At 40.1% G+C, this 15,348-nt stretch overlaps 1 protein-coding gene and 1 long non-coding RNA gene across 2 annotated transcripts; one reads left to right on the forward strand and one right to left on the reverse strand.

Annotated features, from left to right (window-relative positions):
- Positions 1-1,624: 1,624 nt before the first annotated feature.
- THAP12 (THAP domain containing 12) lies at positions 1,625-13,634 on the reverse strand. Its single transcript, XM_056496409.1, has 5 exons — positions 12,541-13,634; positions 7,361-7,481; positions 5,715-5,822; positions 4,733-4,769; positions 1,625-4,479 (listed from the first exon to the last, which is right to left on the reverse strand). The coding sequence occupies exons 1-5, from the start codon at positions 13,008-13,010 to the stop codon at positions 2,534-2,536; spliced, it is 2,682 nt and encodes an 893-aa protein (XP_056352384.1). The 5' UTR covers positions 13,011-13,634; the 3' UTR covers positions 1,625-2,533.
- Positions 12,314-14,033, forward strand: LOC130255556 (uncharacterized). The gene is made up of 2 exons (XR_008840946.1): positions 12,314-12,402; positions 13,628-14,033. It is a non-coding gene; the product is annotated as an uncharacterized LOC130255556 (long non-coding RNA).
- Positions 14,034-15,348: the final 1,315 nt, after the last annotated feature.

The following is a 15,348-nucleotide window of genomic DNA, read 5'->3' on the forward strand; positions in this document are numbered from 1 at the left end:
ATAATCTCCCTTCTGTTAGTTTTCAGCATCCTAACAAATCATCACTATCCAGACTAACTCCTATAGGCGTCAAAAATCAAGAGATTCCTCACCAACAGGACAAATCAAATTGTAATAAATCAGAGCTTCTGCTTTATTACAGACAAGCTAAATATCTCTGTGAAAGGCAGTGCAGAACCAAAAGATTGAGGCAGCTGATTAGCAAGGCTTATCACAAGCATGTCTTCAGCTGACACTTAGTAACTTAAGGAGAGTATAATGCACTTCCCTTCTTCTATTTGTCTCAGTACATTGGTTAGAAACTCATTTACACAGTCTTCAGCTCTTTTTGGCCAATTCTGTGGTACTGAATATCAATTTTCCTTCTCTGCACCTGTAAGCCCAGGCTTATCCAACCTGACTTTACTGACACAGGGCTCATGACCTCTGGGGTAATGACCACCACGTTGCTGTGTTTAGCAGGGGAACTCACAGAACTCCATGATGGGAAGTATTTTAAAATTTATTTTATTAGTATTGCAATTGAGATATGAGTCATTTCCATATGACTTTTAATTTTAAAGTGCTTTTTTATAGCATTAATCGAGATTTCTAAGCTATTTTCATATATTGAGAGGAACAGAGAAAGGTAAAACACTTTTTACTACTGAGACAAGAATTGCAGTAACATGAAAGCATGTCAGAAAGCATATACAAATACTAGTGGAAAGAAAAGATAATGCTTAGAAAAGGTGGGGTTTTTTCCAAATTTGATATTACTGTTTTGACTACATTAGAACACTAAGAACTCAGTCTTGAGAATAATTTAATTTGCTGTTGCTTTCTCACTGCAACTGTAAAGTATGTAAAAGTATTGTAATTTCCCACCTATCCCTCAACATAAGAAGGACACAGAGTTGATAATGGGACTGGAGCACCTCCCCTATGGAGACAGGATGAAGTTGGGGCTGTTCAGCCTGGAGAAGAGAAGGTTGTGCAGAGACCTCACAGCACCTTGCAGTGTCTGAAGGGGCTACAGGGAAGCTGAAGAGGGACTCTGCCTCAGGAACTGTAGTGACAGGACAAGGGGGAATGGCTTTTAGCTAAAAGAGGGGTAATTAACATTAGATATGCAGAGGAAACCCTTGGCTGTGAGGGTCTGGGTTCTGGCACAGGTTGCCCAGAGAAGCTGTGGCATCCCCATCCCTAGAAGTGTTTAAAGGCCAGGCTGGACAGGTGAGGCAACCTGGTCAAGTGAAAGGTGTCCCTGCCCAAGGCAGGGTGGAACTGGATGATCTTTAGGTTCCTTCCAACCCAAACCATTCAATTTTAGATGTTTGATTTGATAAATAAGTTATAAAACTGTCATGCATCAGGATAGCTGCAAAATTTTACTTTTGAACCCTTTCAAATTTAATCTTTCTGCCTGATTGTCAGAACTTCCATTAGTAAAAGCACTGTAGTTAGTGCTATCTCAAAATACTTCAAAAAACATGCAGATCAGCAGTACTATTGAAATTTCTGCTGTCTTCAGAAAATGCTCCTCACTAGAACTGCAAAAACAATGAAGAAAAAATTGTTAAAATAAAAGGCATCTTTACAGAACATATTCCCAGAGGCATAGCTTTACTAAGAAGTCCAGTGCTATGTAAAAAGCAATTCACATTTTATTTTAAATTTCCATAAACTGTACAAAAATGTTTCATTCTCACCAAAAATAACAGCAATATTTTCAATCTTACTTCTAGACAAACAACAAACTCTTATTTTAATCTTTCCAGAGTGAGTTTACAAATAAACATAAGATGCATGGGTTTGTGTCAGAGTCGGGGCAGAGCAAACAGATTTAAATGTTTGTGGAATAAATTTTAAGTTTTTAGTGTCATTTAGGAATTTAAATATTGCCATGCCTGTTAAGCCTAAAGAAAAAAGTTTTGTGTCTGACACAAAGGAATGTAAACAGTCATCAAGAGATTAAAGAGGTTGACTCTTCCAACAAAACCGTAAAAGTTCCCCTATATCACTGACATTCACTTTACACTGAGACCTGTCCACAGCACAGGGAGCGTGCAAGAGCTGAATCCACTCTCCAAAATGCCACTCAAATATACATCAAAGACTTTCTTAAAAGTTTGTTTTTTTAAAAAAAATTCCTAAGTAACAGAACTGAAATAGATTACACCTTTTAATATTTTGAGTTTCTTTCTCATCCTAATTCATCAGTGAATACGTAACAGCCCCATCAGATCTACAATCATAATGTACTTTTTCCACGATGCAATAAAGTAAATGAGCACCTAGTTAAGCCAATCAGATGTAGAAAGCACCTCTGCCAACAGCATGGGCTTGTGTCAGGCTTGATTTTGTTTGCCAAACACATTTAGTGTGGACTAACAACACATAATTTAGGTCATTGACCACAGCTTGTTCAGTCCAAGGCCTATAATGGAAACACAATTGCAGTGATTTTTTAAGATTTCACCAGTTTTTCTCCCCAGCTTTGAAACTTAATTAAGAACAAGCTGTTTCAACGGATTGGTTAGAGCTTAAAAAGTTAGGCATCATCTGTTACTTCAGAATTGTTTGAAGGAATACAGTCTTGAAATTCTGCTTTATCTGGATAGAGTTTAATATAAGTATCCACCATCAAATCTAAGTCATGTTTTATGTCAAAGTTAATGTTCAGCAAAGCAAGGTTGCTTGACCTTTGCCCTGTCAAGGTGTTTTTCAGGTATGCCTTTAAGCGCTTTCGTCCTATTCCGTATTTTTCATTCTCCACCTTCATCAATGGAAGCAAGCACAAGACTTTAAGCAATGCATAAACATTAGGGAAAAACTTTATGTCAGGTAAGTGAAGTGCTTCATAAATGGTAGCTGGAAGTTCAATATCTTTTCCTCTGTGCTTCCACTTGATTCTCCAACAGTGAAGCTCAGCAGAAAGTGTGTCTGGATTGGGCAAGTCATTTTTGAACATGTCAGCATGATGCTCCTCAGATGTATTGAATTTGAGTTGTCCCATGACTGAGGGCACTAACGATAAACATTTAAGAGCTTTTAAATGTTGTTCTGAGAAAATATCTTTCAATTCTTGAATAATATGCTCTACTGTTGGAACACTTAGGATTTCTTTGTAGTAATTTTCTGATGTCATATCAGGGTCAAAGTTCCCCTGTTGTGCCCGGCGAAATTTTCCTGGGAGTCTAATTTGTACATCCAGTTTTGTAGCCAAATTTGTGGCTTCCTCAAACCAAAATTCATGGTAAACTTCAATATTCTCCATCACTTCATTCAGAGAGTGCAATACTGCTGTTAAGCTGCCAGCTGCAAAGAACACATCTGATGTTTGTCCCTGGAGATTTTTTCCAAATGCTCTCGTAAAAGACAGAACATTTTTCATAATTACAATAGTGACAATGAAATCAAAATCTGTTAATGCACTTGAAAGTACAAATGCTCGACCGACGATGAAGTTGTTCCACCTGACAGACAAGTCACTACTCACAGCATCCAAGCACATTACCAGTGCTTGCAGGAGGTCCACTAAAACCTCAAAAGTATCATGCCTGCCTGTCCACTGAGAACGGCAGATCTTCTTCAACTCATTACCCTTCTCGTCATTGTCCTGAAAAAGAGCAGAAATTGTGTTGTCCAGTTCTACTAATAATTGTGGAGATTGATTAAAAAGACAGCAAACTTCTTCAATTGTTCCTAATGCAATGGAAACACCAACAACAGGAACAGATTTTGCCAGCCAAACATTTAAGGCACAGGAGGAACAGAGTGTATACACAGCTTGTGGATACTTTTCCAAGAGTCTTGTAGCCACAACTTTCATTTTAGAAGCAAATCCACTGGAGACAATGTAGGCTTGACCCCGACAGTACTCCATGTTTAGACCCCACTTTTCAGTAATAGTTGCGTGGAACTTAACAGCTAAAATTTCAGGATCAGCCTCATATGGTAAAAATCCTATGAATTCTTCTCTTAGATTGTGAGAATCATCAACAAACCTCACCAACACTGGCAGATGTTCCTCCCCTGCTATGTCTACTACTTCATCAGTGACAATAGAAAAGAAGTGCGAGTCTCTTACTTCCCTCAGTGTCTCCTCTCTAACACAGTTTTCGCAGATCTCAAGCATTTGTTTCTGCTGAGTTTTCGAACAATACTCAAGGTTGACTGCAGTCATCTCGAATCGTTTCCTCAGAACTTCATCGCCACCATTTATTCTATATTCCAGCAGAGCCTGAAAGTTATCTGAAGCAAAAATACCTTCTGGAAGTTCATCAACATTATGGCAATCCAATGGAATATTTTGTTTACCCATTAGGATCAAAATTTCAAATAATGATTTAAGGTAATCTTTGTTTTCTCTTTCTTCCAGTGTTAAGGGGACAGCTTTTTCCTCTTGTTCTTCCCCTCCTTCCTCTGAGACAGTATTTTGCTCATTGTTTTCATTCAATTCTTGAGTTGCCTGTTTCCGTTCAAAAGCTTCATCAACTACAAAATGAAAAATACTGTAAGTGTCAAAAATAAAACATAACATTCACTTGCCCATTACCTTTAAGTCCAGAGAATAATGTTTCCAGTTTAAAAGTGAATGAGTATTTTGGAAACAATTTAGACTGGCTGGCTGAATCAAGAAGGAACTCAATTATCCTCCTGCTACATATAAACTAATAGTTATGAGTCCTGCATTACCTTGTCAGCCTTAGCAAATAAAGTTTTTATCTCAATTATTTTGACCACTTACTCTTTTGCTGCTTCAATGTTCTTATTTCCTCTTCACTCTTAAAAAAACAAACAAAAAAAACTTACATTGATGACAATGTCTAACACTCAAAATATTAATACATCAAGATCGGACACAAACACTGAAGATGAGATCAGTTAACATTTGCCAAAAAGTGCTAGAAATTCTAAGACCAGGAGGTTTCTTGAGGTAGTTCACTACTGCCATGACACGTATCTACTAACTACATGAGAACAGTTCTATTAGGAGGTTCTTCAGTATGTACAATTATTAGTAAATAAATTCCATTAAATAGATTCTATTGCAATTTGATAAAGTACTGCCAGTAGACAGAACTATCTCTAACTCCATTTTCAGTCAACAGATGCAACCAAACTCACAAAGAAGTATTTAGAAATTGTCTGTAATTTTTCAAATATAGACAGAGACTAGGAATGGAATTCCTCTTAATTGTCAGGATACTTATAACCACAGAGACACTTTCTGCCTAAATGACATACAAGACACAATCCCACAGAAAAAATTCTCAATCTTGGTTTCATCCATGGATAATTTTTTAAGAACAATAAGCTAAAGCAAGCATGTCTGAGATGATTCAGATTTCAGAAGTTAAATGGGTGAACTGAAGACCTCAATCAATATGTAGCAAGAATTTTGGGCTATCATGAATCAATTGTGTTCAGCTGGCATTGTAGTAACAAGGAAAAGAAAACTATACATTTGATTTGGATGAAAGAATCAGCTCTGGATCAATGCATTTAATTTTCCAGATTATTTTTCAAAGACTTCCGTAGTAGATGAAATTTTTATTATGCATTTAACTTACAATCAACAAAAAAGATACAGGGATAGGCAGCATAGAAAATACAAACACTCGAGTGCTAAATATTTTTATTTTACTTTTTTATGTAAAAGTTTCACATTAACTTACTTGCTTTTTTTCTTTTAATTATAAACCAATAATTTTACAGTAAAAACTTACCAGCTCTTTTATCCTTTTCCTATGTCTGCTGTGGGGATTGTTCAGGTGACTTGTAAGATCAAATATAGTTGGCACAGCATTATCCCGTAGAACTGTTCTGTATGGGCTCTGTAGGAAAACAGACATCTAGATGAGGGAATTCTTTGAGAAATTTCAGACAATGTGCCCTTTTTTCCCTCTCCTTTTCTTGTTTATGTTATTATTCTAAAGCACTTTGACTTTTGATGTTACCAAAGAGAAAGCTAAGCCATGCAATTCACAGTTCAAGGATATCAAGAGAAAACTGAAAATAGGAAAACAGATACTACAGGAAACTCCAATCCAAACTGCAAATCTTTTTTTGTCCCCATTATCTTCATATCGAAGACCTGGGATCCAATAATTTTAATTTACTGTAATACTATGATTTTTTTTTTTTTAAATAAACATTCTGGATAAAAAGACATTTACGCATCAGAGAGAAAACATTTTGTTACTATTGTGTTTTGGGTTTTATCACTTATTTCACAATTCTAGAAACATTTAATTGTGAAAATGTTCAATTGCTTCTTTTTGTAGAATTATGAAGTCCACCAAACAAGCACTACTGTGAAAGATCATATTGAGGGAAAATTTATTTGTGAATAAAAAAAAAAAAAAAAAAAAAAAAAAGAAGAAGAAAAGACTTCTAAATGATCATGTAAGTGCTCCCAGTTAAAAAAAAAAAAAAAATTTAGTAAAAGCTTATATTTGGATATACTGTAAACCTGTGTTGCCTATACTGGCTAATTTCCACTAAGTACAAAATTGTAACTGATGGCATCTGTCACTAGATTAAAAAACATTTCAAACAAACCCAGTTGCAAAGTTTAATTTCAGACTCATAATTCCTTCCAATTCTCATTTGTTTCTGCGATACTGGCTAATTAAAGACTTCATCATGTGTAATACCACCAGGACTTCAGAGTTTGACCTGTACATTTTAATTATCCTTTATAACTAAAAGATTGGTTTTGCTTATGAACCAGAGTGAAATACAGTCCAGAAATTAAAACTTTATTGTATAAACTCCCAAGTCCACCCTCTCCTACTGTTATGCAAGCTGTTAAAATCATAATCTTGACAAAAATAATTCAAAGCTTTTACTTCATTAAAAGAAAGAAGTGCTTTGATTTTAGCTGGATGAAAATGTAACAGGAAATAAAAGCTTGACAGATGTAAAGAGTATTTAAATCTTGTGGCAACAACAGAGTGCAATTTAACCAAATCACACCATGCACACACTTCAGGAACAGGACATTACTAAGTTTAAATAATTAGAGACATGCAAACTTATACCAAATAAACTTACATAATATTGTAATCTCCAGTGAAACAAAACAAGCATGTGATAAGCACTGCAGTGAGGACCAGTTCAATAAACACATTAAACCTGCAGGAGCACCACTTTTTCTCTCTCCTCTGAATGCTCACGGTCATTATAATTTTCAATGGTCGTGAGCCTGTGTGGAGCCCCAGACAATGGCAGTGATCCCAATTAAGACTAAGAAATTAATTTTCCTAGGGACCAGTTACCCAGGACCTGGAAGATTAAAAGGCAGCATTCTAGTAAAAAATATCAGCCACATTTTACAAGATGCAGTAAACAAATGCTTCTTTTTACTTACACTTCTGCATATCATAGAAGTCTCAAAATGTTTAGCACACAATCTGTAATGTTTGTTGAGTTGATCTGGAGTTTTATCTTCTAAATCTGCCCTTCGACAGTTCTCTACCCATCTCTGACATCTGCATACAAGGAGAAGAATTAGATAATCTTAGGATAAAACAAAATCCCTTACAATTTCAAACCACACTCAAAATTGGAGCACAAGTGAGTGTAAGTGACCTTGATGCAAGGCTCAGGAAAGTTCTTTAAAACTTCCTTTGGAACATCCCATCAAATCTTTGCAAAAACGACTTTTTCTGCTTTTGCTCACCACTCAATATCACCTCAGCAAATTCAGGAGTCTTTTCCCTTAATTTATATATTCTTGCCTGTGTCTCACACACATACACAGAGCAAAGTATAGCACAGTTGCTCATGAAACCTAACTATTTAATTCTAAAGAATTCGCTCTTAAAAAGGAAAATTAAAAATCAAATAGATGTGCTTGTAGTCTAAAGTCATAATATTTTCTAGGCAGTTTTTAAGATAGTTGTCTTCTCCACCTCCCTTCATAATACAGTGTTGTTCTTATTTATTGTGGTCACTGGAGAGTTGAGAGTAGATTTATGGAAGTGGAATAATAACAATGGAAAGGCAATCATTCTACAGACAGTGCTTCCACGCCCAAAGAAAGTCACTTCATTGGCAATTGGTTCATTGATAAAACATATTTCTGGAGGGCACAGAAAACACCAGATGAAGTCCTTACAAGATCTTCATACATGAAGATCCATTGCAGAATGGATCCACATGAATGGAAAATGACACACAGGCTACACAGGAATGAGAAAATTAGAGGTACTTGAAGCAGAACCTCTAAAACCCTTAGTGAATGCCCAAGGGGCTGAATGAACTTGCATTAGGAAGAGCAGCCTGATGGGGATGTAAGTAATGAGTGACTAATTCTAAACGTGTTTTTGGAGAGTGTCACATGTCTACACTACAGAAAGAACCATAGTTTTTTTATGTGGTCAGAAAACAATGTATCTAATGGAACTGAAATACAAGTGCTGCTAGAAGCTACCAAGCTTGCAAGAGAAATTGCTTTAGTACGCTGTGCAGCTCATACCAAAGGCTCCTGTGAAACAAACAATGAAACTGCTCAAACTTGTAGTCAGGTAGACTTTAAAGGGCCTGGAGTTTAGGAATAGTGCTATGAGATAGCAAGATAATTGGAAATAACTCCCACCAAACTCTAGAGTGGTCATCAACAGGAATAGTGTTTGGCAGAGAATTATATCCAGGACTAGACTCCTAGAAAGTAAATGGTTGGAGACCACTTCAGACAAAATAATAAATTACAAATAAAACAAAATACAGCTCCATGACATACAACCTGGAGATGAAGGATTAACGAAGGTATTTTCAGTAAAATCCAAATAGGAAGTTGTCTTGGTAGGAAGGACCATATACTGCCACATACTATTTGCTGTAAGATTTAGGTAAGGAAACTGGATATACCATTCTCACATCAAATGAGTAGTGAATGGTCAACTGGTTGATTGCGACTTTTTATTGGTAACCATTTAAGTATTTGTGCACAAGAATCTATAATGTTTTAACTCTACCCTATGGTAATCCTGTTTTGTTATATTTGTACTTGGAATAATGCTGTACATAAGGGCAGTGGTTACAGAATGGGTGCATAGACTGTAAGGATATGAAAGCCCAGGATTTCTTGGTTCAGGGTCAACTCCCAGAGGCATCAGCTCAAGCTGTTATCACGTCATGATTAAAGTGAAAGGAATCAGACATCTAAGACTCTCCTACAGAACACCCAGGGTCGAGGCTGGAAGGGAAACTTGTCTCCCACCATGAGCATGGCATGTCCAGGGAGTCAAACAGCACTCAGTTTCACCAGAGCCACCTGCCCTGGAGGCACTTTGGTCACAGCAATTAAAGTCTTGGTTCATGCAAATGGGACTCCAAGCCTGGCTCCTGAATGGTCAGGCAGGAAAGTTTCCTTGATACCACTTAGGCACTGCTCATTAGGTGCTTAGACATTTCTCATGAGCTTTTAAGAAGGTTTCCTTCAGTCACAAACTTTACATTTTCAGAGATCTGCTGAAATCTTATGGAAGTTGAAATGGCATTTTACTGACATGCAGCTAGAGTATATATTACCTCAGTACTGGTCATCTGCAGTAGAACAACATCTCTTTGCTTAAGAAGTATTTTGTTCTAAACACTCATATCTCAGCTGTAAATCAAGTCATCATGATGACCAGAGCCACAATCACAGATGAGAGTTAAACAAACTTATCTTACAGTGGGGTTCACTGCCTAGACTGCATAAAACTATAAAAGACACAACCTTATGAAGGTAACAGAGGCTACTTACACTCAATATGAAAAGACTATATATCACCCATTAAATGCTGGAAGCTCTTCTCCAAAGGCTAATCTCTGGACACTTATCTTCTCAAATAGCCAAAATGAAAGAAGGTAGTCTTAACAGGTTAACTCTCACTGACTTCCTAACACCTGAAAGATCAGACTTGGAATGTCTAACTGGAGCTGCTTAGCACTGAACTGGGAAAACATTAAAGGCAATTACCCAGCTATTATAGAAACAATGAAAGCAGTAAGGTAGTAGAAACAATTTAGCCAGCACTATCCATTTACCATCAATGATTTTTTAAATTTAAAATTTATTTTAAGATGTATTCTAACAACTTTATTTTCAGCTTTCCCACTGTAAGACGCCAAGTGCAAACAACATTTTGGTACAAAGTACTTTGCTCACTATCCCAGTCTGACCTACAAAAGTGAGAGCAAGCAGTACATGGAACATATTGTAAATTCCATCTGCAGACTTCTGTAGATCAATCCACAGAATAAACCAGCACCTTCAAGTCCGTAAAACCAAAAGGATGCATGGATTTATCAGCTTCTAAATGCTCTTGGTAAAATAGAATATATGATAAACTTTGGACAGAAAGTTGTAAGGTATTAAGGGAGAGAACTTCTGGAGGACTTAGAACATCATCTTTGTCACTGTTTTTAAGAGCACAAAGATTCCATAGAGTTTATGCATAGTTTCTCCTTTCTCTAGACAGAGGATTCTCTCCCTCTTGTGAGACCCCATCTGAAATACTGTGTACAGTATGACCCAATATAAAGAAAGACATAGAAATGTTTGACTAAGTCCAGAGGAGACCACAAAGTTGGTAAGAGGACTGGAGCATCTCCCCTAAGGAGACAAGATGAGAAAGTAGTGGTTGTTGAGCCTGGAGAAGAGAAGGTTGTGTGGAGACCTGCAGCGTCTGAAGGGGCCTTACAGAGAACTCAGAGGGGAACCCTGCATCAGGAACTGTAGTGACTGGACATGGGAGAATGGCTTCAGACTGTAAGAGGGGAAATTTAGGTTACATATATGGAGCACAGGTTGCCCAGAGAAGCTGAGGCTGCCCCATTCCTGGAAGTGTTCCAAGGCCAGGCTGGATGGGGCTAGGAGCAAGGCAGTCAGTCTAATGGAAGGTGCACCTGCCCATGGCTTGGAACAAGATGAGCTTTAAGGTTCCTTCCAAACCAAACCACTCCTAGAGTTTATAAAATAGCTTTAAAAAAATAATCTTTAAAATGCAATCATTTAGTCACACACCTTTAACTGCATCGCTGCGCTGCTACCATGGAAAACACTCATTTCAAAATGTCCTGCCATAAAAAAAACTACAAACTCAAGAGAGTATTTTCTTCATAGTCAACTGTCACCTATTGATGAATTCTGTACAGCTTGATATGGCTCACATTCTACAGCATGGAGTTCTTACAAATCAAGACTGAAGCTGAGACAGCACCGAATTTCTTCAATTCCACACAAACTGCAGATATTCCTTTGTGTGAGATCCTGAGGGTCTCACAGGACAGAAAGTAGAAAGAGACAACAGTAGAAGCAAATCATAAAAATGAAAGAATAAGAGTAGGTAAGCAACCACTTTGATTTCAGTTCTTATTAAAGCAAAAGCATGTGGAATGTGGATTCTACTATAATGCCTTGCATGTACTAGGCATCAAGAAGACGTCTGGATAGCCAAGCTCTACACCAAGGCATTGCATTCATCCAGGAGAGCTTCATAACATATCCGAAATCACAACTTCAGAGAGCAGTGACTACCTATATAAGCGTTTTGTATCTTCATTTGAAATCACTTAAGTGGGTCTGTTTCTTTGGAAAAAACTACATATGCATAATTCTCATAGGGTTTTGATTTTTCCAAAAATCAGGTCAAGCAGCTTCAAGGAAGGAAGCAAGTAAACATCATGTATAAATCATTAAAAAATTCACCCTTAACTATCTACTCTTAGAAAAGAGGTAAATGGTATTGCACTATGCCTATGCACCTTTCAATATTGCGAGCATCACGTTAAATCAAGTGATTTTAATAGTGCTACCTCAATTTAAGGGCGAATCTTTACATGGGGATTTCTATGTTTAAGTATAAGATTATTTATTTTTCATAGTATTTTCCACTGTCTCTCATGCACTTTTTGCTCTACTAGCACACCACCCTTGCTCTTCACCCATTGGGAATCTCTCCCATCACTTCTGCTGTTGCTCATGCTTTGCCACCATCCCAACAATCCTGTGACTTGTCGCAGCAGTGTCCCATTCGCCACGCACACACCTCATCGCAGAACTGATAGACTGTCACTGCTGGAGCCAGTGCGGGCTCCCCACGGTGCGGGGCTCCCCTACCTCAGCCCGTGGCTCCGGCACCCCTCCAGCTGCCCCACATCCCTCTCAGCCATACATCGCACCGCTCCGGCTCACTCACAGCCCCGCACCCCCTGGGCCCCGCACCGCTGCCCGCTCGCCCCGCAGCGCCGCCGCTCCGTCCCCACCACTCCCCCGAGGGGCGGCGGCCGCAGCCGCTGCCGGCCCGGCGCAGGCGCAGCCGCCGCAGCCCGGAGGGTCCCGCGGCCCCGCCCCGCCGGCGCCAGAGCGAGCGCGGCCTCCGCAGGCACCGGCGGCGGTGCGGGCGCCCGCCGGCCCCGCGGGTAAGGAGGCGCCGCGAGGGAGGCAGAGCGGGCGGGCGGGAGGGAGCGAGCGGCTCCCCGGCACGGTGTGTGCTCGGCAGGCAGCGCTGTGGCCGGAGGGGCCTGAGGGGGAGCCCGCCCCTCCCGAGATGGTCTCACCTGGCCGGATCCCGGGGGAAGCGGAAGAAGGCCAGGTCGGACTGGGTGCTCTTGCGGGTGCAGTTGGGCGCCGCGCAGAAGTTCGGCATGGTTCCCCCCGGCCGGCGCCGCTGCCCCTTTAAATCGGCGGGCCGGCGGGAGGGGGGCGGGGGGGAGGATGCGTGTGTGGGGTGGAGGAGGAGGCGGCGGCGGCGGCGGCCGGAGGGGAGATGGGGCGGGAAGCGGCTCCACAGTGCTGTGAGCGGCCGGGAGGATTCAGCGCCGCGCTCCGCCGGGCCGGGGCCGCCTCCTTCCCACACTGCACCGCGCGCGCCCGCCGCGGGCACGGCGCGGCGCTGCGCGTGCGCGCGGGGAGCGGCCGCCGCGGGGGCGCGCATGCGCGGGGGCCGCGGTGTGCGAGTGAGTTCCGCAGTGTGCGTCTTGTTCTCCGCGTGTTCTGTGTGTTTGCGTGTGACACCGCGTGTTTTCATGGCACCGTGCGCCTGTTAACCCCTGTGTGTGTGTTACGGCCTGTGCGTTTGTGTCACACCGTGTGTGTGATGCTCGTGTGTGGCTCCAGGTGTACATGCACTCCTTACAGCGTGCGTTTGTTACGCCGTGGCCACTAAAACCCAGTGCAGGAGGGCGATCATAAGATTTTTTGTACAGTCAAGCACTTTTCTCTCCTATCCAGCACTCTCTTCTCCAGTCCAACTTATTCATGTCAGCCCGGTCTTCCTGCTCTCTCCTGCCACATTATCCCTTTTTCTTTATGTATTTGCAGCCCTACATCGTTTTCTCATCTAACCCCCGCTCTCCAAGCACAGTACCCCCAGTTCCCCCATTAACTCCACGACTGGTGTCCCTCCTCTCTTTGCTCACAGCTCCTGGTCACCAGCCACAGGTCTCCAGCTAGCCAGCCTCATTGTTACAGTTCTGATCATTTGTGGCTAAGTTTCCCATAGTTTCCCTCCCTGAGGAAACTCACAGAGGGGGCTGCTCCCCGTCTGTACATATGCTACACTGTGTCTGCTTTAAAACCAGGCATAGGGTGGACATTGAGGTCCTAACGTTGTTCTCTCGTTCTCTTTCTTTTGTTTGGCTCTAGGAGGATGCAGCCTGATGGATAATCCCACATAGGATCACTGAATCAATTAGGTGGGAAAAGACACTCTGCAATCATTGAGTCCAGCCTTGACCTTGTCAACTAGACCAGAGCAAATCCAGGCTTTCCTTAAATATCTCCAGGGATGGTGACAATACCACCTCCCTCAGCAGACCCTTCCAATATCTAATCACCCTTTCTGTGAAAAGAATTCCTTCTGATGTACAACCTAAACCTTCACTGGCACAGCTTAAGACTTGTCTTCTCATCACTGGTTGCCTGGGAGAAGAAGCTGATCCCCACCTGGCTAAAACCTCCTTTCAGGTAGTTAAAGAGGTAATGGTAAAGGCCACAAGCTTTTTAAGTAATGGCATTATTAGATAGAGGTTGTGCTGGTCAGAAGCCATTATTAGGTAAAAATAAAGCTTAGAAAAAACAACAGAATACAGAATGGATGGTAGGTAAGGCTTCCCTCCCCAAATATGTCCTATTTAAAAGTTGGTAGAGCATGAAATTATACATGCTGATGGCAAGTGATGATTGTTTCAGGTGTAATACTGCTGTGGTTTTAAGAATTCAACTGTGATCCATCCTTTGTGTATCTTCACATAAAAAGTCCTCCTGTCCTAGAGTTGTGCTGGGCTTTAGGAAGGATAATCCAAAGACACTAAATGGTCATTTTTTCAGAAGAATGCATAAAGGAAAAATAACAAAAAAGTCCTACTTATTTGATTTCTTTTGAGCTTCAAATAGTTCAAGCTTTTTTTTGTTTAATATGAGCAGGATTAAAGCAGTCTTTTACATGAGGAAGTCTTGTCACCAAGTGTTCCTGACCAATTATAATAACATCAGTTTATTTGGTGTTAATTGTTGGCCTGAATTCTGCCTTGGTATGTAGATGAAGTAGTTTTGAGTAGTCATTTAAGTAAATGCTAAAGGTATCTGTAGCTGTATCCCATTGGTTTGATTTTACTGGGCAGTCACCAACATTCATGGACAGTGAACTGTATAAAAGAATTAATCAGTTAAGTAATATTTTCAAAAATAAACTCGGGTTAGATTTAGTCCAGGTAGCTGCCATCTCATTTGTGTTGCAGGTTGAGTAAATGTTCATGCTGATACAAGGAAACACAAAAAAAAAGAGAGCAGGATAATTTTCAATTGTAGTAATAGTATAGGAGCACAATTGCATAATGTTAGAGTGAATTTTAAAGCTCTTAAAATGTGTTTCAGTAGGAAAAAACTACTCTGAGACCAGAGCCCCAGAATGTTACTATGGCAGTATTAAAATTAAATTAGTCATTGCACATATTTCTGAGCTGCCTTTTCTGACCAAAGTCTCAGTTGATACTGGTTGTATCATTTGAAGCACTATACAAGTATGTTAGGTTTTTACCTTCCAGATGTGTGTATATTTGCATAGGAGCTATCCTAATGAAATGAAGGTAAGACTTGATTATAAAGTGGATTTACTGTGGTCTGGATGTTGGTTTTTATGTGAGGACTTAAGTGCTTTCTATGTAATGGAAAGAAAATTAAATAGTTTTCAAAACCCAGTAGTAATACTAGAAGCACTTTATTTAAAAATAAAAATTAGTTTACATTACTACTTAGTGGGAAATTTCAAAAATTATCTTCTGTTGTAGAGTGCAGAAATCCCTGAAACCATTTTTCCTGCACAGTAGCCTCTGAAGTGTACGTATAGATTTTAAATAATTTTGATT

The sequence above is a fragment of the Oenanthe melanoleuca genome, chromosome 1 (assembly GCF_029582105.1).
Source record: "Oenanthe melanoleuca isolate GR-GAL-2019-014 chromosome 1, OMel1.0, whole genome shotgun sequence".
NCBI lineage: Eukaryota > Metazoa > Chordata > Aves > Passeriformes > Muscicapidae > Oenanthe > Oenanthe melanoleuca.

What these genes read in the sequence shown, in the direction of transcription:
- THAP12 (XM_056496409.1), bottom strand. Translation starts at nt 13,010, where the DNA reads ATGAAAACACGCGGTGTCACACGCAAACACACAGAACACGCGGAGAAC. An exon ending in GGAAAAGGATAAAAGAGCTG is followed by an intron (nt 4,770 to 5,714) that starts GTAAGTTTTTAC and finishes TGTTTTTTTAAG; the next exon opens with AGTGAAGAGGAAATAAGAAC. An exon ending in AACATTGAAGCAGCAAAAGA is followed by an intron (nt 4,480 to 4,732) that starts GTAAGTGGTCAA and finishes TTCATTTTGTAG; the next exon opens with TTGATGAAGCTTTTGAACGG.